The sequence below is a fragment of the Canis aureus genome, chromosome 26, assembly GCF_053574225.1.
Source record: "Canis aureus isolate CA01 chromosome 26, VMU_Caureus_v.1.0, whole genome shotgun sequence".
Taxonomy (NCBI): domain Eukaryota; kingdom Metazoa; phylum Chordata; class Mammalia; order Carnivora; family Canidae; genus Canis; species Canis aureus.
The window spans coordinates 7,637,056-7,662,278 of NC_135636.1; the positions used below are offsets into that span (position 1 = coordinate 7,637,056).

A 25,223-nucleotide genomic window follows, 5' to 3' on the forward strand; every position below is an offset into this window, starting at 1 on the left:
CCCTTTTCATACAAGCCCCTTCTTTGCTTTAGCTGGGTTCCAACTGGGCCTCAAAAGAACACAGAATAAAATGCTATAATAATACTGTAAATGCCTTTCTAATAAATCCTTATTTGCTTGATAACCATATCACCACTGCCACCAGTTCTACACTGAGCCCTCTTTTTTTTTTTTTTTTTAAACTAGGGTGAGTAGGGTGAGGTAGATAGAGTGGTGAGCATACTGCAGGTTTTTATTTATTTTGTATATTTCATAAATGGAGATAAATTATCTTTACTACTCAATATTCCTAGCTCTAGGATTTCTCTTACTTTTTTTTTTTTTTAAAGATTTTATTTATTAGAGAGAAAGAGGGAGAATGAGTTGGGAGGGGTAGGAGGAGAGACGGAAGCAGACACCCTACTGAGCAGGGAGCCCAATGTGGGGCTCGATCCCAGGATCCTGAGATCCTGACCCGAGCTGAAGGCAGACACTTAACTGGCTGAGACACCTAGGTGCCCCAATTTCTCTTACTGTTTTGATAGAGGCATTTATAAAATGACTCATCATTTTTTTTTTAAAGATTCTATGTATTTATTCATGAGAGACACACAGAGAGAGGCACAGACATAGGTAGAGGGAGAAGCAGGCTCCCGGAGGGGAGCCCAATGTGGGACTCGATCCCAGGACTCTGGCATTCTGACCTGAGCCAAAGGCAGACGCTCAACCGCTGAGCCACCCAGGCATCCCTAAAGCAACTCATCTTCTAAGATAATTCTATAGATAATTTCTCAAAGATCAGTTTTTTATATCTGCAAGGATTTTGGTAGAAGGTCAAATTACTACATTAGAATGGCTGGCTTGGTTTTACTGGACCATGGAGCCAACAGAGAGTAGCAAATGTGTCCAGTGGGTCATCCGTAAAGGAATCCACAATATAAGACTTAACAAGCAGGGAATAATAATAAGCAGGACAGAAAGAAACATCAGCCTCAGACAAGGAACAGTCAGAAAGTTTTGAGTCGAAAACAACTTCAGTAGAGTTGGGAGAAACATTTGTAATACATTCTCAAGCGGTCATGTCTGCAGACCTTTTAGAAAGGCGTATTTTTAGGGAATCCCCCAACTTGAAGGAGCTTGCAGTTCAAGGCTACGACACTAACCCATACCTGCATGGACAAAAGCCCAGAGAAAAGTGAGCAAGCTGCCTTACACAGCTCACGCTGGGACTGAATGGGCTCTGCAAATTGCAACTCTCTATGTGAAAAATGCCACCACACAACAACTTTCTTATTGGCCTCCAGATGGTGCTTATGAATGGACTATGCTTGGGTTTCAACTTATCCGTTAGCTAATAAAGGCTCTCTCTTGGATTTCCTACATTTTGAGCCCAGGAGGGAGATGGAGACTGTCTTCACTGCTATCAGTAGTCTGATGATTAAGTCCATACCAACAAACTAGTCTCTCACTTTTCTGCCTTCCCCGGAGCCAGGAGAAAGGGAAATTCAATGCCAATGCACACACTGTTTGCAGAATGACTGACAGTGATATCTCCACATTTCAGATCTTACAAAAGATAAATCGTCCCATTAATTATACTCAGCAGGACACCTAGAGTTATTGGTTCAAGTCTATTAGAATTTTTCTCAAAGTTCAGTTTAAATATGGATCCTGCTAGGTTGAGAACCTCAAGAGTCATTTCTTAATTTATATCCAGAAACAATCAATTGTGATATTCACATGTATAGATATATAGATGAGGGTATTACTGGAAAAGACATTATGTCCAAAACACCATTAAAAGAAATGAAAGAAAAACTGCTCAAAATACTGCAATAAATTGTGCCAATTGATAGAAAAAAAATTCTTACAAGTCAATAAGAAAAAGATTACTAACCTAATAGAAAAATGAGCAAAGAACATGAACCTGCCAATTATTAAGGAAGAAATACAAATGGCTAACAAATAGGTAGGGGAAAATTTGACCTCAATTGTACTATAAAGGTCAAATGAACAAAAAACTCAGACGTCATTTTTATTTCTCAATCTTGGTGTCCAAAAAAAAAAAAGTCAATAGTATCCAGTTTCATAAAAATCTCAAAGAAACAATATTTCATTCATTCCTCATAACTGATTACCCTTCCAGAGTGAGATGTACCAGTGATTAGCTACAGCCTGAGAGATACACACACCTTCTGACCTGACAATCCCACATCTAGAAATTCATCAAAACGAAATAGCATGGACAGTTGTAAAAATTGAATGGCTCAGATGTTCTTTGCAATTTTTTTTACTAGAGGAACAATTAAAAACAAACCTCAACAATAGGAATGGTTAAAGAGACTGGAGTATCTTTATAGGGGTCTCTGTGCAGCCATTTGAAATGATGTAGAACATCTGATGATATGAAGTCCATTTGTGACAAGTGGGGGAAGAAAAGCTTTGTACACAAATAGTACAGTCCATGTTTGTCAATATATTAAATATTAAAAACCACACACTGCAATGTCAATAGACAACTTTCTTTTATTTATTTTTTTTTTTACTTTATTATTCCAAATTTGGAGGTTTTTTTTCTGCTAGGTTTTTTAAAAAAAACATATGCTACCCCTAAGAATCCAATTTCTGTGATGGGTGGTATAAATACACACAGAAAACAAATGTGGTTACCCAGGGCAATATACACGTTTAATGCAATCCCTATCAAAATACCATGGACTTTCTTCAGAGAGTTAGAACAAATTATTTTAAGATTTGTGTGGAATCAGAAAAGACCCCAAATAGCCAGGGGAATTTTAAAAAAGAAAACCATATCTAGGGGCATCACAATGCCAGATTTCAGGTTGTACTACAAAGCTGTGGTCATCAAGACAGTGTGGTACTGGCACAAAAACAGACACATAGATCAATGGAACAGAATAGAGAACCCAGAAGTGGACCCTGAACTTTATGGTCAACTAATATTCGATAAAGGAGGAAAGACTATCCATTGGAAGAAAGACAGTCTCTTCAATAAATGGTGCTGGGAAAATTGGACATCCACATGCAGAAGAATGAAACTAGACCACTCTCTTGCACCATACACAAAGATAAACTCAAAATGGATGAAAGATCTAAATGTGAGGCAAGATTCCATCAAAATCCTAGAGGAGAACACAGGCAACACCCTTTTTGAACTCGGCCACAGTAACTTCTTGCAAGATACATCCACGAAGGCAAAAGAAACAAAAGCAAAAATGAACTATTGGGACTTCATCAAGATAAGAAGCTTTTGCACAGCAAAGGATACAGTCAACAAAACTAAAAGACAACCTGCAGAATGGGAGAAGATATTTGCAAATGACATATCAGATAAAGGGCTAGTTTCCAAGATCTATAAAGAACTTATTAAACTCAATACCAAAGAAACAAACAATCCAATCATGAAATGGGCAAAAGACATGAAGAGAAATCTCACAGAGGAAGACATAGACATGGCCAACATGTATATGAGAAAATTCTCTGCATCACATCAAAATCATTTGTATTTCCATCAAGGAAATACAAATCAAAACCACAATGAGATCCCACCTCACACCAGTGAGAATGGGGCAAATTAACAAGGCAGGAAACCACAAATGTTGGAGAGGATGCGGAGAAAAGGGAACCCTCTTACACTGTTCGTGGGAATGTGAACTGGTGCAGCCACTCTGGAAAACTGTGTGGAGGTTCCTCAAAGAGTTAAAAATAGACCTGCCCTACGACCCAGCAATTGCACTGTTGGGGATTTACCCCAAAGATACAGATGCAATGAAACGCCGGGACACCTGCACCCCGATGTTTCTAGCAGCAATGGCCACAATAGCCAAACTGTGGAAGGAGCCTTGGTGTCCATCGAAAGATGAATGGATAAAGAAGATGTGGTCTATGTATACAATGGGATATTCCTCAGCCATTAGAAACGACAAATACCCACCATTTGCTTCAACGTGGGTGGAACTGGAGGGTATTATGCTGAGTGAAGTAAGTCAATCGGAGGACAAACAGTGTATGTTCTCATTCATGTGGGGAATATAAATAATAGTGAAAGGGAATATAAGGGAAGGGAGAAGAAACGTGTGGGAAATATCAGAAAGGGAGACAGAACATAAAGACTGCTAACTCTGGGAAACGAACTAGGGGTGGTAGAAGGGGAGGAGGGCGGGGGGTGGGAGTGAATGGGTGACGGGCACTGGGGGTTATTCTGTATGTTGGTAAATTGAACACCAATAAGAAATAAATTAAAAAAAAAGAAAACGAATGTAAAGTATTTAGTAAAATTAAATTCTCTTCTTTATGTATATCAGTGCTATTAATGCAGATACAAAAAAGCAAGAGAATATGGCTATAGATAGGTAACATTTTCTCCTAACATATAGATTTAACTGACCTTCCTCTTACATATCAGAAGTAATTATTCATGGCTTAAAGCAGAATGCTCTCAAGTTATATCTAAGTTATAGGAGAAAAAGGGGAAAAGAGAAAGAAAAAGGGATTATCTATGTAGCAATTAAAAGAAATGAACAAGTATTCACATGGGCCAGCAAATGAGCATTCAAGAGATAAGATAAAAAAACAGTCCATCATTTAGGAAGAGGTGAAGGGATTTCTGTGACCAATCACATGTCTCTGTGGCGGTGCATATGTGGTGGGGGACAGGACTGACTTTCTCTGTGGGTGACACGAGGAAGCCACTCTGCTTTGCCTGGAGAAGTTCTCCCGGGCAGAAAGGACATCACTTAGGAGAAAAGGAGTATTAAGGCACTTTGTGTTTTAATGAAGCACCCAACTCATTTTTTTTTCCACATAGAGTAATTACAAATTTTTCTGATTTAAAAGCATGCAGCTCAATTATGTAATTACCTAATAGGTTATGCAGGTGCTGTGGATCTTATCTGGTCTCGAGGGGACATAATCCGAGTTTCGGCGGCTTTAATGATGTATTTACTCAAGAGACGGGATTGACTCCAGCTGACAGCAAAGGGACCCACAGGTAAACATCATTTACATATGGCTGTTTAATTAGCCATTTACCCAAGAGATCAAAGTAAATATTTCTGAGCTTCATTAGATTCTTCACCAAGTAATTTCTAGTAGAGCTTTCTTAAATTTTGAAAATCTCTTAGTTTTATGATTTTTACCTATGGAGAAATATTTAACCCATACTATACTATTTACTGTGTATATTGTTTCAATGAATGATGAGAAATGACTCAGAGACACTTGATTTTTGCTAACTGTGACTAGATGATTGTGTAAACCAAAGCAGTCCTAGAACCCACAAAAGCATTTTACTGTAGAGTTCACAACGTTCAAGTCATTTTGGCAACACAGTTCTTTAGGGTTGCACATTTCTTCAGTCCCAAACTAACAGAAACTGCCTGCTTACTTCTATTTTTAAGGACAGGCTTCATCAAAAAAAAAAAAAAAAAAAAAAAAAAAAAAGGACAGGCTTCATCATTACTTTTTTGGTAACTTTCACTATTGTCATGAAGATGAGGTCATGACGATTTAAAAAGGAACCAAAGATCTACTAAGGGAGGCAGAATATCATTTGATTTCTAAGTTCTTCATCAGGCATCCCCCCCTTTCCGTTAATACCGGAATTATTATTTGAAAAATTATGAGTGAATTGGTTGTCTGAACTTGGAATATGTTTTCTACTATAAACAACTTAAATAATGAGACAATTAGATAGCAAAGGGCAGTAGACCAATATTTCTTTCACCCTTGATGTGGCTAAGATGTGAGGTATTTGTAGTGAATGGAATGAATGGGAAACAATGTTGCTATGAAAGAGTACTAAATAAAACCTGAGAACAAAAATCCTTCTTAAGAACTATAATTATCAACAGATATGGAATGGACCTAAGAAACACAGGTTCTGTTTTTCCTAAACAATATTGTTCTTTCTTTACTGAATCACACAAATATGCAATAAAATGCAAATGTGTGTGGGAAGGATACATCCCAGGTTATCTGTGAGAAGGGAAAGGGGATCTGTGAAAGGCACATGCCGCTGTATCTATATTTGTAATAGTTGGTTTCAGAAGAAGGAAAGGGGGGAGGAAGCAGGTAAGAGGAGGAAGAGGAGGGATAGGGTGATGTGGGGGGACTGATGGGGTAGGGGGAAGGAAGCAGAAGGTGAAGTTTGAAACAAATCCAGTGTAATGGTAACAACACACATGAACTTGGGTAGGCATGTTAAATTCATTACATCATTCTATGTATGTATGTTTGAAATGGTAAAAAAAAAAAAACCCTCTTCCTCCTCTCTTTTAATTAAAGAGGCAAAGAAAGGGGGCATGGGAAGGACTGAAGGTGCTTTGAAAGACTCAGGAAAGGGAGCAATGGCAGAGACTCTGGACCGCACAGTGAGAGAGGTGTCTGACTTCAGTCCTGGGGTGGCAAGGCTTGCCTCCAGGAGGGGCACATGTCAAATCCTTGGACTTTGAACATGATAAAAAATAAAAACTTAAAAAGGATCCAAGCCAGAAAACCCTACATTACAGATAGAGATGAGAAAACATACTTTGAGACAAGACACACTGACATGTCATTAAACTTAGGAGTGCCATCTCTGAATATATGGCCTTCTAGAGAATGATGAAGACTACACAGGGCATGCTCTAGACCTGGCTTTTGGGACCTCCTTCGTGTTCTCCTTGGGGATCAGCTCCATCTGCTCCATCTGTTTAGCATCTTCATGCCCTCGGGTGCCCCTTTGCTTAAAAAGCTCTGACAGCTTTCCAGAGTCTAAACCAAACACAAACTCCCTACTTGGGCTGGATGGATGCTGCTCACAGGGCCTGTGGCCACTTTGGACTTTCTTATCCATCACCCCCAGCCTGGAGCCTGCCCTCTAGCCAAGAAGACCAGAGTTGAGCTCTACTTCCTGGGTCTATTCTTTGGCTCCTAACAGCCCTCTCCTGCCTGATGCACCCTCCTACACTCTTAGACTGTCAAAATCCTGTCTCTTTTTTCATGGTCACCTCACACTTCTCTACTCCCGCCACTGTAAAGTCTGCCCTCATTGGATCTCTAGATGGCTTGGCTCCTTTTTCTGAAGGTCCATATTCTTTGCTATTTTCTTACTGCATACATCCCAATATACCATTCCCCAGAAGATGTCACATTTTATTTATCTCTTTTCCTTCAATGGATTTGGTCTGGTACCTTTTTTTTTTTTTTTTTTTTGTTTTTTTTTTTGTTTTGTTTTTTTTTTTTTTTGGCCTGGTACCTTTGTATAGAAGTGCATCAATACGTATTTGCTGAATTAACATATATGACTGTTCAGGATTTTTAAAGTATGGAGTGGAGAAAGAAAACCAGAATGCTACAAGATGCTTCTAGGTTCCTTGGAAAATGTTGTCATTATGTTTTTTTTTTTAATTTTTATTTATTTATGATAGTCACACAAAGAGAGAGAGAGAGAGGCAGAGACATAGGTGAGGGAGAAGCAGGCCCCATACACCGGGAGCCCGACGTGGGATTCGATCCCAGGACTCCAGGATCGCGCCCTGGGCCAAAGGCAGGCGCCAAACCACTGCGCCACCCAGGGATCCCTGTCATTATGTTTAATGAAGTTACCTCTAGGATCTGAATTAACTTTGTGTAGGGAGTTGAGATTCCTACACAAAACTGCAAAAGGCCTGAGATCAGAAAGTGAAAACAAACAAATCATAAAACTTCACTTATCATGTAAAATTAAAAAGAAAATATTTTAGGACACCTGGGTGGCTCAGTGGTTAAGTGTCTGCTTTCAGCTCAGGGAGTGATTCTGAAGTCCCAGGATCGAATCCCACATCGGGCTCCCTGCATGGAGCCTGCTTCTCCCTCTGCCTATGTCTCCCCGCCCCCCCCCCTCCACCCCCCGTCTCTAATGAATGAATGAATGAATAAATAAATAAACAAATAAATAAATAAAAGATATTTTAACCATTGTCAAGAATGTGACTATGTCCTCAAATGAATCATTTGCATAAACTTGAAACTTTATTTAAAAAAAAAATTACTGACCCTTGTTGTCTGGTTCATGTTTTTAACTGGGAAAACTTCAGATGGTTTAGCTACCTCTTCTTTGATAGAATTATCATGTTCTTTCAAGGTGGCAACATGCTGACCCAATCGTGCCCTCAAGCCTGCTGCTGGTGCGTGTTCAAACCTATAAAACAGAAACAGTAGACACATTAGAGATTTGCAGTATTGTGTTATTTATGAGATTCCTTCATTTTTAGAGGTACCACATTCAAGTTAGCAAAGGACAGTTCATCCAGAAAAGTATGGAACCTAATATATTCAGGACTGAGGTAATTTCCAGAGTCTAGGTTATCTTTCTTTCTTTTTCATTTATTTTGGTTATAATTTCACCACTAAATTTTAACATTCTCAACTTTCGCTGCCTACTGGAACCACGTAGGGAGCTCTGCAAAATCCGGGATACCTGGTGCCACCCTTAAAAAATCTAGTAACACTGGACTCGGGTGTGCCCTGCCCATTGGGATTTTTTTAAGGCTCACAGAGTGGTTCTAATATGTAGCCTTGGTTTCAAATCACAGCATAGATGGTCAGGTTCCTCTTATGTGTAGTTAAAAGAAACCAATCACATTTTATTTTTAACATCAGTTTATCCTTATTAGACTCTTACTATGGTCTATTTGCAATGAAAAAGCATTAAGATAACATTAGGAAAGAATTGAAAAGTGTACCTAAATTATATTCCCAGACTATGGCATGTAGTGTATCTCTTGCATAGGAGAGATGGACAAGATGAACCTGGAACATCCTGGCATCACAAAAGAAGCTATCAGAGACTACTGAGTCATGTCAAAAGGCCTCAGAGACTATCCTGAGGGGGATCCCACTGGCCCAAGATGAGACAATTTGAGCACCAAAAAGAATCATGACTCCAATGGACTGATATACAGCAAATACAGGAAAATCATGAGTTCATGTGAAAAATAACAAAAAGTAAGTTTTTAAAATAATAAAAACCTTTGGATTCAGCCTTAAAAAGGAAGCAAATCTTGTCACATGCTGCAACATACATGAATCTTAAGGACATCATGCTAAGTTAAATAAGCTAGTCACAAAAAGGCAAATAATGCACGATTTGATTTACATAAAGTACCTAAAATGGTCAAATTCATAGAAACAGAGCAGATCGGTGCTTGCCAGGGGCTTAGAGGGAAGAAGAAATGGAGAGTTAAATAATGAGTATAGAATTTCAGTTTTGTAAAATGAGAAAGTTCTGGGGATCTGGTACAAAATAATATGAATGTACTTAATGCTACGGAACACTTAAAAATGGTTAAGATTGGTGGGGAGGATGTTCCTGTGTGGCTCAGTTAAGTGTCTGCCTTCAGCTCCAGTCAGGATCCCAGGGTCCTGGGATGAAGCCCCACGTAGGGGCTCCTCCCTCTGTCCCTCCCCACCATTCGCGCTCTCTCTTTCTCTCGAACAAATAAAATCTTTTAAAAAAATCGTTAAGATGGTAACTTTTGTTGTGTTTTACCACAATTAAAAATATAACCAACCAACCAACCAACTTTTGGAGGATGCTAGGGCAACAACTCATTCTGAAAATTGGTAAGTAAAGGGACAGAATCATTTATCCCACTTTTGTGGTCAAAAAAACACATTTCAGGACTACCAAGTAGTTGATGGGCAAAGTTCTTCCAACTAATGAATTAGTCAGTATTTTGTAAATCCAAATTAATGACTGCATCTAAGAAATGATCATAATTTTGTGAAAATTGCATAATGGTAAATACCATACTAAAGGCATCAGCATGCCAACGCTTGAACCCATGGATCAGTCCTAGCACCACTAACAGTGGAACAATCAGCCACCATGTGCTGCCTGCAGAAGTATAACAGAAGTATAGTTACAATGTCATGTTGCCAAAATAGCTGGTCTGGAATATAATCTTGTATCTGGGTTGAACCACCAATTTATGGGTAATATCATTTGGATCCTTTTCAAATAAATCAAATGTAAAAAGACTTTGAGACAATCAAGGACAACTGGTAAAGAATAGGTATTAGATAAGGAATCTTGTTAAACAGTTATGTATTAAATGCTTATTTATTAGAGAGATAAGTATTTGTATTTGTAAATGAAACATATTGTCTGTTTTAAATGACTCAAGAAAAGAGTGTGGAGGAGAAAAATAGATAATACAAGACTAAAAAAATGTTGACAATTGTGGATCCCAGTGATAAATACATGGGATTTCATTATATTTACTTTTGTGAATTTTTTAAAATTTAAAAACAAAAAGTTAAAAAGAAAACCTAGTATACTAATGTCTATAGCTTACTTAATTTACTTTTAAATTCACAAAAATAAGAGATTGAGATAAACAGAAGGATAGAAAGACAGATATGGGTATGGTGTGCAGTAAAATGTCAATGGTAGATCTGGGTGGTGGATATAGGGATGCTCACTGTACAGTTCCTTTTATTTTTCTGTATGCTTTGAAAAAAGTAAGTCTATGTATAATTTAGAACCTTATTAGTGCATCTTAATTGTTATAATCTTTGCTTGACCTAACGAACAGTTGCATAAAGTAGGATGTGTCATGGCGATCCTTGAAACTCTTTAAAAACTTTCCAGAATGATTCCAAAGTTTCTGGCTGGTTGGGCAGAAAGCTCCTTCAGCAACTTGAATTTCTTAGTTTCTTCCAGACTTCACTGAAGTCATAATGCCGCCCAATTCCTTTGTTCTGATTCTATATAAATGAACGAACATCCATCTGCATTTGGTTTCACAATAGATTTCCCTACTGGGAAAACGCATTCATAGGACAGGAGCAAATTCTAGTCTATTCAGCTGTTGTATTCCTTATAATGAGTAAATCAATTTTGTTTCTGGTCTGAAAGCATGTTTTGCTAGGTTGACTTAAACTTGAAAACAAGTTGAATTAGGATCAATTAAATTAATTAAATTAGTTGGGATGGACTGAATGATCAGAGACCAGTCTCTCAGGTGATTGATACATGTAATTTCTGCAGAGACAAAGCCAAGGCAAGACTCGGGGTACTAATATCCTCACCAAGTATAACCATCCTTCAGGTCCTGGGATGAAGAATAAGCTAAGGTTTCCTACAATTATTACACAAACTTCACAAAGGGACAAAACCATTAATCAACTTGCACAGGGTGAAACAGCAAATGAACTACTGAAGGAGTTACAGCATCTAGAATCTGTGACTTTGGAACAGCTAAGCCAACACTTAAAGCACAAAACCAGGCTTTCCTGCAGATTTATTTCAGGATCGATTGGGCAAGGAGTGCAAGAGCCGTGGCTGTCTTTGCATGAGGTGTTCCCATGGTTCTACATAAATACACCAAATCAGAAAATTCGCAAAGTGGTACAAAGAACTTAAAAAGGTTTTTTTTCCACTTTTGCCCACTTTCTTGGAAAATTTGTAATATCGGTGTTACAGAGAGAAAACAAAGTTTGATGTCAGTTAAGTGTTATACTCCTCTAATTAAAAATATAACAAAAGAGGGGCGCCTGGGTGGCTCAGTCAGTTAAGAGTCACCTTCGGCTCAAGTCATGATCTGGCTCCTGGCTCAGCAGGGATCCTGCTTCTCCTTCTCCCTCTGCCCCTCCCCACTGCTCATGCCCTCTCTTTCTCTCTAATAAATAAAATCTTTTAAAAATATATATATATAACAAAAGATGATACTCTAATCTATAATTAATTTCATATGTTTGGAATGGCTTCCAATCAGAAACCTGCAATTAACACAAACGTACCAGAACTTCTTAACCACAACTGATTTACAACAGATTGGTAATTTGACCAACCAAAGTTTTAAATGCAGACAAATTAATAAACACCTTGATTTTCATTTTGAATACAGGCAGAATAAAATAAAGAGGTTTTTACATACTGTAATTCAAACAATATAAAGCTGACTCAATTTTTAAGCATGAGTTTGAGAACACAATTGGGCAACTGTATTTGAGAATAGCCACTAAGAGAGACAATTAATTAGTTGCACCTGGAAAAAAAAATAAAAACAGTCTCATAATGGCTCATCATATAAAACTACTTATTAAGTAATTGTTTTTATGTTAAAATTTTTCCCAAAGGCAATGATGAACAAAAATTTTTATCAAGTACTCCAAATGTCATGAATCATATTTTAGTGGTTCATAATTGTCTACAATAGCGACTTGGTCCCCTACCTAATAGAAAATCTTTCTTTCAAATGAAGGTCTTTGAACACTAAATCAATAATGATGATAGTAATGGTTTTGGTCTTTTTTTCTTCTAAGATGCTTCATTTTATGAGCAGGAATTTGGAAGTCTTCACATTATCTTTTAGAGTATACTATGGGGCAGGTGTCCTATATTACAGATGAGATTAAAGAGACAGATGTCCTTTGCCATGGTTTGGTCAGGGGCACAAGCAGGACTTTGGCCACATCAAACATGGTTCTATTCAATGGGTTTTAAGGAGTTCATAACTTGTTAGAGGCTTCCTACTCTGCCTGGCTTAGACTTCAATGACACCAGAATCATTAGCAATCAAGGAACAGAAGCAGATCATTCTCTCTGAATGTGTTTCTGGAATGGTTTATCAAATTGACTAGTTTGGTCCAGGGCAGATCACCAAGCAGACAGGAATATCTCACTTAGAGGAGTACCCAGCAATAACTACTGGGTGTTGAGGGGTGCAGGGAGCTGGTTAGAGCAAGGACGGCAGGGTGGAGTCAGATGCCATGGTTAAAATCATTAAAAAGAACATGTATTAAAGACCTGACTACTTGTCTCTCACAGGTCCTATAAAGAGTTGGCACTTTTTCCAAGGTTAGACAGTGAAGCAGTGACAATCAGTGTGCATTAAATAGTATTGCCAGTCACAGTACATGGGACAATTCTAATTGTAACAGAACATAACACTGACATTAGTAACCATTCTTGACTTCTTTATCTAGCTTTAAAAAATGATGGTGGTAACCAAACAGTCTTGAAGCCTCCAGATATTAATTTTAAAATTTGTGTTGGTTATAAGAAGAATCATTTCTTAGGGAAGGCTGATTTATACACAACTATAGATCAATAGTCATATAAAATGCAACTTTTCATAATGAAAATCAATCCTCTATCATGCATGTTGAGAAACTATAACAAACGTTAGTCTAGTAGATGTAGATATTATATTTTCTCACCCACAATCAGTTTGGCAACCTAGGTTAAGAGAGTCCAACAATGAATCATTTAGTCTAACAAGTCAGTTTGTATGAGAATTATAAATGTGTATATGCTTCCTATGCCACATGCCACAACTGTGGTTTATGCCAAATAGTATATCAACAGATATAAAAAGCAGTGAGAAAGAAAAAGAGGGACAAAGAGCCTTACACCACATAAGCACCAATCAACCTATAGAGCTCAGAAAGATTCCTCCCAGGCAGTTTCTTCCACTACCTTGTAAAGGAGTATTTTAAGACTGCTGTTTTTTATTTCACATGATAAATACATGGAAGAGGATTTTCTTGCCTTTACTGCTTTAGGCTGAAAAGCTACTGACTAGGAAGGTCATTTCCAACATTTCCTATAGTTTGGGGATCACTAGTGGAGATACAGAAGGTAAATTAAAAACACTCAGGACTTGTGAAGCTCATCATGGTCTGTGAAATGGAAACATTCAATTGGCCAAGTTTTCTTGTGATAAGGCCCTTTTAGAGACCATTATCCTCACTTCTCATGCCTTGATGGTATCCAATACATGCTAGACAGGCTGAATTCTCTTCTAAAGAAAGACGCGAACATAAAACAGCCTACTTGGTGCACTAAAGTTAGAGAAGGTGATGTTGGAGGTAAGATAAGCAGACCCCAAGAGCCCCTCCCATGCTCTCAGCCACAGAAGGTCCTTGCAGAAAGGCTTTCACAGACACCCATCTGCTGACCAGGTCTGAGTAATAATCTGTTCTCTGCTAGTAAATGGTAGGACATATTTTTATAAGAGGAAACATAGTCAATCCTCAAAATACAAATAAAAGAACACTGGCAACATTTATGCCACATAAATTAGGCACCTACCAGATGAGAGTACTGGACAAACCATTACACATATTACACATTTGTAATTCTATGAACTCAGTAAGTGGCCTAATGCCACAGAACTTCTGAGTCATGAAAAGAAACCCAGCTTGCCTAAAAGGTGGGTAGAGAGTATGGAATGGATTTCTGAGCGACTTACGAAAATATATGAGTTATATATAGTTCATATGTGCCAACTACCCTACATTTAATTAACTTCCTCTCTCTTTGTCTTATCCCAGATTTGTGGCCATTTAAGGCATATCTTTGGAATAGTGGCTCTCAAACTTGAAGAAACAGAGTTCCCTTAAGGGTTTATTAAAATCCAGATGGCCACACCCTACCCCCAGATTCCTGATTCAGTAGGTCTGAGGTGGGGCCCAAAAACACGTATCTCTAACAAGTTCCCAGGTCTTGTTGAGGCTGCTGGTCCAGTGACCACACCTACAGACTGGAGGTCTGTATCACTAGCATGACCTTGGATACTGAGGAATGCATCTCTCTAGGCGATGGCTACCCTGGATCATATACTGGGTTGTTCTCAAGGTATGCTAATATGCCAAAGACTACCTGTACTCACACTCCACAAATAAGCCCTTAAAACACTGCTATGAGCAGGGAATTGAGTGGATATATCCAATTAACAGAAACAAATACTCTTACAAAAAAGTAAATGATACAGTTTGTAAAAAAGTTAAGTTGACAACTGCAAGCATCTACCCCAGTGGTAACCATGTGAGCTAGCAGTCTGCAACTCTGTGATCCTTTACATTTGTAAGGATCTTGGAGCAAGAATAGTCATTCCACCTCAGCAGTGATTAATACCTGACTTGTTTTTCATCGCTGCTACCCTCAGGTAAGAGTCTCGGAAGCTGGTGAAGGACAGCTGCTCTGCAGGCTTCAAGGTCTTCTTTCAGAATGTCACTGCGATTATAGAGCCTATAAAATAAAACAGGTGCTGCATGAGATGTTTATTTAAGCACAGACGGCCCGCTTCTAGAATCTATGGCGGTTCTTCGTGGTTTATTGAAATATATCTGTAATATAATCTAGACATAAAAATGCAGCAACTAGACTGTCTCTCGACAAAAATGTAAAATGGGGCAGTTTGAAAAACTTGTTTGTGGGTATGTGGCAGTTTTAAATCCATCAGAGGAAGTAACTCTTAACCCTTTGGAGACTTTAATGTTGCTTAATCTACAGCTGTGCAATCTCATTCCACATTGCAGCTGACTGAAAGGAATGCTAGATAATCTTAACAGCAGAAAAGGCTAATTTTATATTGTCAATCATAACAAAGTTAGAGCTCCACAACTTGTGTGAAATTTACTTAACATGTCACTGCTAAGAAATTGCAAACTGCTGACTGAAGTATAGGTTACGTCCTCTATTTCCGAATGCAGAAAAATGACTATGATTTCTCCATTCAGATCCACTACAATAAAATTTTCTTTACTTTTAATAAGAACAGGAAGGTGTGGGAAGGGGGCTTGAGCCTTCATTATCCACTTCCAGTCTACCGGGGGACTGGCAGAGTTTGACAATTTGGCCACTGTTTCTAGTTAGGTCTGTCATTGCACCATTAGCCTCCAAAGAGATTAGCTAGTAACTTCCTTTTAAAAAGTGTCTATTTGATGGAAAGCATGATCCTGAAAAGCTATTGGATAGGATATAAAAAGCAAAACAGTATTTCTACTTCAAAGGAGACAATCACAGTTGAGAATGTTCGATATATACTCCCAAATGAAAATGAAGCAACTCCTAAAGCAATACATTAGTATTAGTAGTATTATATATTACTAATTTGTAATTACTTCTATAGTCGGTTAAGTTATTGGATCCATTTGATAGCCATGTGCCTGACAGCACAAGGATAAAGGAGATGTGCTCTGTCCTATGGGAGGGTGAGAGATAACAGCAGGCAGAGTCCTCCCTCTTTCCTCTGCTATCTCTCTACTCTGATGCAGGCTTTTACTCTGGGCAGGAAATAATAATGGACCCTCTGGATTTGGGACCTATTCCGAGCTCTGGGACACAATGTCGGTGCCCCAGCTCCTTGCCAAGTCCTGATCTCTTGTCTAGACTCAGTTTGGATTCTTAGTCCTGTGGGCCAGATCCTGGGTTGAGACCTTCAGTCTGAAGCTCTGCTGCCAAAAAGCTTCCAGTCTCCTGGCCTATATCACTGACAGGACCTATGAATACTTTTTTGGGGGGGCAAAATCTAGATCCTAATTCTTCCTAAAAGGCTTTATCTTGCCACCACCACTCAATTCACATTATAACACCTGCTCTTTTTTTTTTTTAAAGATTTTATTTTTTAATTTACTCATGAGACACACACACACACACACACACACACACACGCAAAGGGAGAAACAGACAGAAGGAAAAATAGGCTCCATGCAGGGAGCCCGATGTGGGACTCGATCCCAGGTCTCCAAGATCACGCCCTGGACCAAAGGTGGTGCTAAACTGCTGAGCCACCTGGGCTGCCTAACACCTGCTCTTAAGAAGGGGGAGATAAGTCTGCCAGTGATGAGCCAATTTTAGAGATGTAAATGGGAGCTCAGAATCAGTGGGCAGACAATCAGGAATGGTGAGGAGGACCCTCCACCAGGCAGTATTTAGACAGCTTCGGAGTGGCACAGCAAAGGTGACAGGAAATGCTAAGTGAGAGGGGTGGGGAATCAGCAAGTAGACAAGTTTGGCCAGACAGGGGTTGGTGCATGTGGTGACAGGATTAGTACAGGTAACTCCTGAAGAACACGGGGGTTATAGGCACCAACCCCCCTCACCCCATACAGTCAAATATCCATACATAACTTTTATTTATTTATTTTTAAAGATGTATTTATTGGGGGGAGAGAGAGAGACAGAGAACGCACCAGTAGAAGGGGTGGAGGCAGGGAGAGAGAATCTCAGGCCGACTCCACACTGAGCATAGAGCCCCAAGCAGGGCTCGACCCTGAGACTATGACCTGAGCAGAAACCAAGAGTCAGATGCTTAACTGACTGAGCCACCTAGGTACCCCCATACATAATTTTTGACTGTCCTCAAACTTACTTTCTAATAGCCTACTGCTGACCTAAAGCCTTATTGATAATATAGTTTGTTAACACACATTTTGCATATGTGTAATCTATTGTATTCTTACAATAAAGTAAGCTAGAGAAAAGAAAGTGACAGTAAGGAAATCATAAGGAAGGATGCCTGGGTGGCTCACTGGTTGAGCATCTGCCTTTGGCTCAGGTTGTGATCCCGAGGTCCTGGGATCAAGTCCTGCATCAAGCTTCCCATGGAGAGCTTGCTTCTCCATCTGCCTGTGTGTGCCTCTCTCTGTGTGTCTCTCATGAATAAATAAACAAATCTTAAAAAAAAAAAAAGAAATTCATAAGGAAGAGAAAATACATTTACTATAGTGTATTTATTGACAAAAAGCCACATATAAGTGGACCCATGCAGTTCAAACCTGCTGTTCAAGGGGCAACTATAATGGGAAATAAAATTCAATATAAAACTCTGGTGAGAAAATAGCAATATACCTTTCTGATTTCTGAGCTTTGGTTGGTTTCTTGAAAGCAGTTTTAGAGAGGGTCAGCCTGGTGGCCCTGGGCTGATGCTATTGATGAAGGGAGAAACCTTAAGGCCCCAAACCAGCCAGGAGATGGAGCTTGTGCTCCGGCTGGCAGGGGAAGAGACAGAAGTGTGAGAGCAGCAGTGGGGGTGGAGGTGGAGGTCGTGAGCGCCCATGGTGGGGGCTACAAGCTGGGGATCGGAAGGCTTGGGGCCACGCTACCAGCCAAGGGCGCTACCAGCCAAGGGCTTGTCAGTCACGGCTCCCACTGTGGTGCCTCAGTGACGCTGATCTTCCAAGAGTTCAGGACAAGCCAGAGATTCACAAATTCAAAGTTTATGTTTATATGACATCTCCCAGATTTACAAATGTGACAATTAATTCAAAAGAAGGTTAAATACAGTGCTGGGCAGACAGCCTGCCTGCAAGCGTGGAATCTCCAGCTTAGAACGCCTTTAGTCTGACTTCCAGAACAAGGACCATGGCCTGACGTTTGTGCACCTCCTCTAAAACGCCAGTATAGTAGTAGAAGTTAGCAGATACTCCGGGATGCTGGTATACCAAGGCAGGGTGCGTATGGGGTGTTGCAGTGGGAACAGCTTCCCTCCAGGGAGGAGTATTTTATATTTGCCATTCTTAGGAATGGTGGTAAGAGAAAGCAGTTTTTTGTTACTGTTTATAAATTCTCTACAGACAAGGCACCCCTTGCTGCCTCCAACTGCAGCTCCCCCACCCTCCTGCATGGTGAGCCAGTGTTTCAGGGTATCGGATCGTCCAGTCACATGACCCTTGCTCATTTCCCACCAGCTCAATCCAAATGTCAGGCTCCCTTAGACTAGCTCATCTCACACTTGTCTAGGCACTTCTCTGAGTAGCTCGGTTCAGGGCTCTTTCTTATCCCTGACTTCCTTTAGCACTCACTGTATAGACAGCATCCTTCATCGTATGGAACTGACCTCTAGTTATGTCATGTCTGCTTAGCCTGCTCTACAAAACCAAAAGCTTGTTGGAATCAGCAGCTGGACTTGAGAATTTTTATCTTACTTTAAGTTTCACGTAGCATTCAGCACAACACTGAAGACATACTTAACAACACTATGTGCTGAATGACAGGCCAAGATTTAAATTCAGATTAGAGAAAGTCATGTCCCACCTATTTCTACAGTATGTTTTTACATGGTTGTTGTTAGACCAGCCCAGGTAGGGCTGAGCAACAAGTGATTAGTCAGAGGGCCATAAGGACTCTTCTGCACAGAGAGCTTAGGTCTACTTTCGATAAACTCAGGAGCTTCTCTGGCTAAATGTTGAGTTAGTCTGTGCTGAGCATTTCTAATAGCTTTACCTGGCCTTAACAAAATATCTATCAGCCCTTTGCTACAAATGACTCTATTTAAGAATTCAAAGCAATGGAGCTAAAGATTAAAGACTATGTGTTATGGAAAGACTGACTATGTTGGAATTTAAGATCTCAACTTCTTTTATGTCTTTCGTTTGCATTCCAACCAAAATAATTCTCACTGGAGGGATCTCAGTCTGATGAGGCCAGGTCTAGTCTTTCCACAGGAATGTGTGGACTGGCCTAGCATCAACACACGGCACTAGTCCATTCTCTTAAGTCCAGCAAGTGGACAAACCTGATAGTTGATAAAGAATCATTAGAAACACAGATGGAGGGATCCCTGGGTGGCGCAGTGGTTTGGTGTCTGCCTTTGGCCCAGGGCGCGATCCTGGAGACCCAGGATCGAATCCCACATCGGGCTCCCGGTGCATGGAGCCTGCTTCTCCCTCTGCCTGTGTCTCTGTGCCTCTCTCTCTCTCTGTGACTATCATAAATAAATAAAAAATTAAAAAAAAATAAAATAGAAACACAGATGGAACTTTAAAGAAGTGTATTTAATTTTACCCAACAGGGTTATAGCATACGATACATAGAATTTGAGCGGGCCAAATTTAAAGTAATTGCTTCTTAGCTTCACTTTCATTTTTTAGTCATGTAGAATTTTGGAAATGATTTGAAAGAAAACAACCCTATTCCAGGTGAATGGGAACACTCAAATTAATATACAGTTTTTCTGAAAAAAATGAGGAAAAGAGAAAAGGTGCTGTGGTTTTTCTTTCAGGATTGCAAACTGAGAATTACTTTTTGGCAAAACAAAAACCTAAACAAAAAACTTTTTTTAAATCCTGTCTGAGGGATATAGAAAGTCCCATTCCTGTGGGTGCTAGCTTTTTTGGGGACAGAATTTAAGTGTTGCAGCTGCTGTACTACAGGCTCAACTTTCAGGTTTTATTTCAGGTAGGGAACAATAGTCTCAAGTATGGTAATCACACACACACAAAAAAGTATGGTAATCACTGACTGTAAATGGCAATGAGTTGGCTTGCAACATTTATTAATCTAACGTTACTTTTAAAAAGTTTTAAAAAATAAAATAAAAAATAAAAAAGTTTTATGATATATGTGTACCGTGTTTTTAATGCAACTAAAGGATCATAAAGCACCCAAGCGGGTCACTTCCAGAACTAAATTTTAGGGGAAGATCTGTATTTCAAAATGAGCAACAATGAAAAGGCATCATTCGAAGAGGTGGTCCAAAGGTTAGGAGCATGTCATTTAGGAATAACCCATACACAGAAAGGTGGGAAAGAGGCAACTCAACCGGCTTTTGTTTCCAATTCCCAGCGCACTGGCCAGGGAATCTCAGCTTCTTCCTCCTCACTGGTCTGACCCACCTTCCTTCCTAAAGGCAACAAGGCTTTGATCTTTAAGCTAAGAACACATGGTCTGGATAGAAAAGATTACTTTTTATAAACATCGTTTTATCCAGTTAGGGTTTGGATTTTTTTACACTTTATTCCCATGGGCATTTGCTGATTACAACGAACGTTTCAAATCCTAAGGACCTTAAGGATTCTTAAGTTTGAACAGAACTAACAGAGTGTGCATTCATGTACCAAACACTCAGACCACAACTGCTACAAAATATAACTAACGAATCAAAACCGACTGTTGTCAGTCAAAACCCAACCCTGGACGCTAATTCAATTTGTGTAGCTTACTGGTCACCCTGAAGCAATTTAGCACCTTCACCAATAAGAGAAAACCTCCAGTGACCTCCCACCCATAGGTATACAAATACAACAGAGAACCAGCGAGGTCTCTAGAATCTCTACCTCCATAAAGATGCAAATTAAGATTTAAACAGTGTAACAATTGGCCAGAGCTAATCCTTTTACAGAGGTGTAAATGGCTATTGAGAACCGAATTCCCGGCTGCTAGCTTTTGTTAAGTAGCATTACAGACAAATTTCATCCAAGAGCAATGCCAAGCCACCAACTCCAAAGACTACAGATAAGAGTTTCATAAAGCCAGTGCAATTTGTTTGCTTTGATATCAAATATCCTGACCATAAATCCAAATGTGTAAATATAAACTGCATCAAGAATTAGTACCCTGGGAAAATAAACTGGAAGCAACTATCTCAAGCCTGACACCTGATGGCTTGAACAGCTGTATGTGCGGCCACAGTGAAGTCTGTATACGGGGTTTTGTTGGCCACACAAAACAGTTGTAGAAAGGACAAACACATACATAGTTAAACAGTATTTTTCTTTTAACGGGCTGTCTTACAAAACCTATGTTTTGGTGGCTACCTCGGGGTGGGGGTGGGGGTGGGGAGCATTGTACAGCCCCCTGGGTGGTCCCTTCCAGGGGGCCACTTGAAGGGAGCACAATGCCAAAAAGGAGGGAAGGAGGGGACAGTGACACAAAGGCCAACAGAGTGGGGCAGTCCGCTGCAGGCTGAGGACCAGGGGTCAGCAAACAACGCTCCTTCTCTTTACCCAGGAAACAAGGGCTCCTTCTCTTTACCTGGAAACAGTGTGATTAAGCTGACAGCTTGAATTATGGGCTACACTTTGTAGGGTACCGTCTGTCTGTGTTAAGGTCCTCTGTATTGTAGCAGAGGCGCACAAGCAAAACCCTTGCCTTTTCCCCCACTTTGGCCTCAAAACAGACCTCATCATTCTATTCCACTTTAATTCGCAGAACTACTCCCTCTCTCATGCCACCTCCCCACCCCCCGCCCCGCCCCAAGTTCCTTAATGAGGCACTGGACAGCCTGAGAGAATTTGTAATGGGTGTTTTCTCTGCCCTTAAAGAGAGATAAGCAGCCTGAACTTAGGAGGAGTTTTAAATAGCCCAGAATCAGTACTTATGCCTGCAGATATCCTCTGTGAAATGCATAAGTGTTCAAGTCCATTTTCTCCTTGCTAATCTATGGATCCCAAACTTAACACTCTGGTTGATAAAAATCCTTACCAGACTCGCAACATTTACTCTTGCTCCCAAGGTTTCTTTTAAATCACCAATGACATGTTACCAGAAGGATGCTGTCATTTGGGTCCTGAGCCCACACAGTGGATTTATGGAACTGGTTCCCTAAAGCTACCTGGCTTTGAATATCTGCTGCAGAAAAGATCATGGAGGGTAAATCTTATTATCATGCAACTTTATGCCTTTTCTTTTTTTCTTTTTCTTTTTTTTTAACTTTATGCCTTTTCAAAAATGGAATACACGGGGTACCTGGGTGGCTCGGTCGGTTAATGTCTGTCTTTGGCTCATGTCATGATCCCAGGGTCCTGGGATCAAGCCCCACATCAGGTTCCCTGCTTAGTGGGGAGCCTGCTTCTCCCTCCCTCTGCTGCTTTTCCCACTTGTGCTTTCTTGTGTGCTCGCTCTTAAATAAATAAATAAATAAATAAATAAATAAATAAATAAATAAATAAAATCTTTAGAAAAAAGTGGAATAAGGGATCCCTGGGTGGCGCAGCGGTTTAGCGCCTGCCTTTGGCCCAGGGCGCGATCCTGGAGACCGGGATCGAATCCCACGTCAGGCTCCCAGTGCATGGAGCCTGCTTCTCCCTCTGCCTATGTCTCTGCCTCTCTCTCTCTCTCTCTCTGTGTGACTATCATAAATAAAAAAAATAATAAAAAATTAAAAAAAAAAGAAAAGAAAAAAGTGGAATACAATCAGGCCCTGCATTTTGGAAAAGTTTGAAAAATACTATGAACACAATAAACTTTTGCTTATTAGGCATCATCATAATCAGTTCTATAATTAAACTTGAAGGGGTGCTTTTTGGTAAAAGGGCATCTGATATTGTCAGGGCAGAACCATCTTCATTGGGGCTTAGTGACTGATAGAGGACCATAAAACCAAGCAGCAGACTTTTGCTGAGCTGTTACATGTCTGCCTGTCTTGGTACATGTGTGTGCATCTGTGTATAAGAAGGGAGGTAAGGAGCCTTAGATTGGGCCGGCAAGGGTTATAGCATGTAAGGGGATCCAGGGAGAAGGGAAATCAGAGGGCACCATGGGGTGGTTAAATGGGCTTATGGAGGGCTCTTGCCAGGTTCAAACCCTGTAATAAATTAATATTCCACCTCCGTGGCATAGTTAAGTCTCCTTGGAAGCCAGTAAGTGACGAATAGGAATGGGGTCCTGTGCAGTCACCCCTACTGAGGGGGAGCTCAGACAAGCAGGCCAGTTCCGTCTCTGGATTCTGACTCCAAGTTCTGGGCCCACCTCCACAATGACTGACATGGGAGTGGCAGCTCCCCAGGGAGGGCACCTGCCAAAGATCCACTAAGGCCTTGGCTATTAACACTTCTACTGTGATTAACACTTCTACTGTGCAAGGATGGTGAAAGTTAAATGGAGGAGTCCTGAAAAGATTGTGCTGGCGTGCTGCTGGCCCTTCACAGGGTCACTACTGTAGCACAATGAAGAAGCTGAATCAATTTACTAGTCAAATGTGCATTCACAAGAAGCTGCTCAGAGGAAGCCAAAGACCAAAAGAGGAAGTGAGAAACAAGAATGTGGAAGATGCTGACTCATCCTTATGAATGAATAAATGGGTTAACAGTGGAGGAGAGGCAGGATGCATGCAAGAAAACAGGGAAAGCGAGCTGGCCTTCCTGGGTAGAGCCTGGCAACCAGGTGAAAAGGCCTGTCTCCTCTGTGTCAGAGTTCAGGGCGGTCAGGCAAGCACATCCCTGATTCCTGCTAAGTGCACTTTTCAAAAACAGTAGGAATCAATTCCAAACGTGCTTATGATTACAGATGTAATAATGTTCCAAACCCACTGTGTCCAGAGCATGTCCTTTTAATACATTAACACAGTTGATCAGTAAGGATCATCAGTCACATGATTCCATCCCGGAAATTCTTTCAGGGATTCAATTGCCCTGGAAAGTAGTGCTTTCCAGTGTTTAAGGTGATAGAACACCAGAATTCACAGAACTTTTTTTTTTTTGCAAAACAGCATGAAATACAGATGTATTTCATTTCATCATATACGTTATGTATTCATATACATGTATGAATATATGTGTATGTGATATCAAAATCAAACCATGAGCACATAGACCCATGATTAAAAATACAATCTGTCAAAGCTAACAAGATCAGCTGTTCCCACATGGTTCATTATTATTCATCAGCTACTCACATGCCTGCATTTTATCTTCAAGCAGGCAGGCAGTAGCTGGTACCAAAGTTTTAGTGAAATGATTTTGAGGAAGTTCCCAAAATTACAAAGATTCATTCTCCTACCAACTTGGAAAAGATCATTTTATTCAACTGCAGAATAATTCTACTGAAATATATCTGAGAGTCACTGCAATAAAAAAACCAAACAGAATTGTTTTAAGCAGCAGACTCAAACACAGACCCTGTCCATCAAAAGGACAAGCAAATTAAAATAAATTTACACTGAAAAAGGAAAATTAAAAAAAAAATGTTTGACAACTAGTTGAAAGCCACAAAAGACAAGAGGATTCAGAACTGCTCCTTGCATCTCTCCTGTAGGGTTAAGGCAATAGTGTCAGTTTCCCAACTAGGGCTCAAAATGGTGAGATCAAGTATAAGAGTACAAGCAAACTTATCAAAGTCTCACTTTTTGCTTAACTTTTTGGTTTTTTTCCTTGTCTCATCTACTTGTCTTGTCCGCATACATTCCTTAACAAAAGCCATCACTGAAGGGAAGCTGTCCCACTCAGCTATCAGGCTCAATATTCTTTTTTAAATCCTACCTTAAAATGCATTTTGTTTTTCCAGAAGCCTATAAAAAATATAAGTTAAAGAGAATAAAAGGAAAGATGAGCCATAAGACACTGAAGGAGGAGGAATAAAATAGGCAACCAAATGCAGAAGTGAAGTCAGGGATGGAGAGAAGGAAAGTGTGAAGATTTGCCACCCAACAGCCTGCCTGTAACACTGCCATTTTGCTCTAATGAACAACCACTCCCCCATCCTAGCCCACCCACTTGGATGGGGCTCAGGGTGAAGCATGGGGTCCAGGTGCAAGCCAGTGGTGCTCTCTCCTTGTTACAGTGACTGTGGAGGGGGGAAGGGCCAATGACGAGATCAGAGCCAATGAAAGACTGCTCAGCATGTCAAGACAAAGGCCACCAGGATGCTGGGCCTGAGAACTGAGCCAATCCAGGAGAAACTGAACCAAGAAAAGGAGAGGAGTGGCATCATCTGTGCCCTGGTGAAACCAGCCTGCAGACCATCTACCACT

General features: G+C 40.1%; 1 protein-coding gene across 8 annotated transcripts in view; it reads right to left on the reverse strand.

Annotated features, from left to right (window-relative positions):
* The window catches only part of KIZ (kizuna centrosomal protein), a 131,508-nt gene that overhangs the window by 34,183 nt on the left and 72,102 nt on the right, over positions 1-25,223 (reverse strand). For all 8 annotated transcript variants that reach the window (XR_013364706.1, XM_077871979.1, XM_077871978.1 and 5 more), the window contains 2 exons: positions 14,888-15,001; positions 8,017-8,161 (listed from right to left, as the gene is read on the reverse strand). Coding sequence is in view for 7 of the 8 variants with exons in the window: in XM_077871979.1 (XP_077728105.1) it covers positions 8,017-8,161; positions 14,888-15,001 (259 nt within the window). In the remaining variant the exon portion in view is untranslated. The remainder of the gene's footprint in view (positions 1-8,016; positions 8,162-14,887; positions 15,002-25,223) is intronic.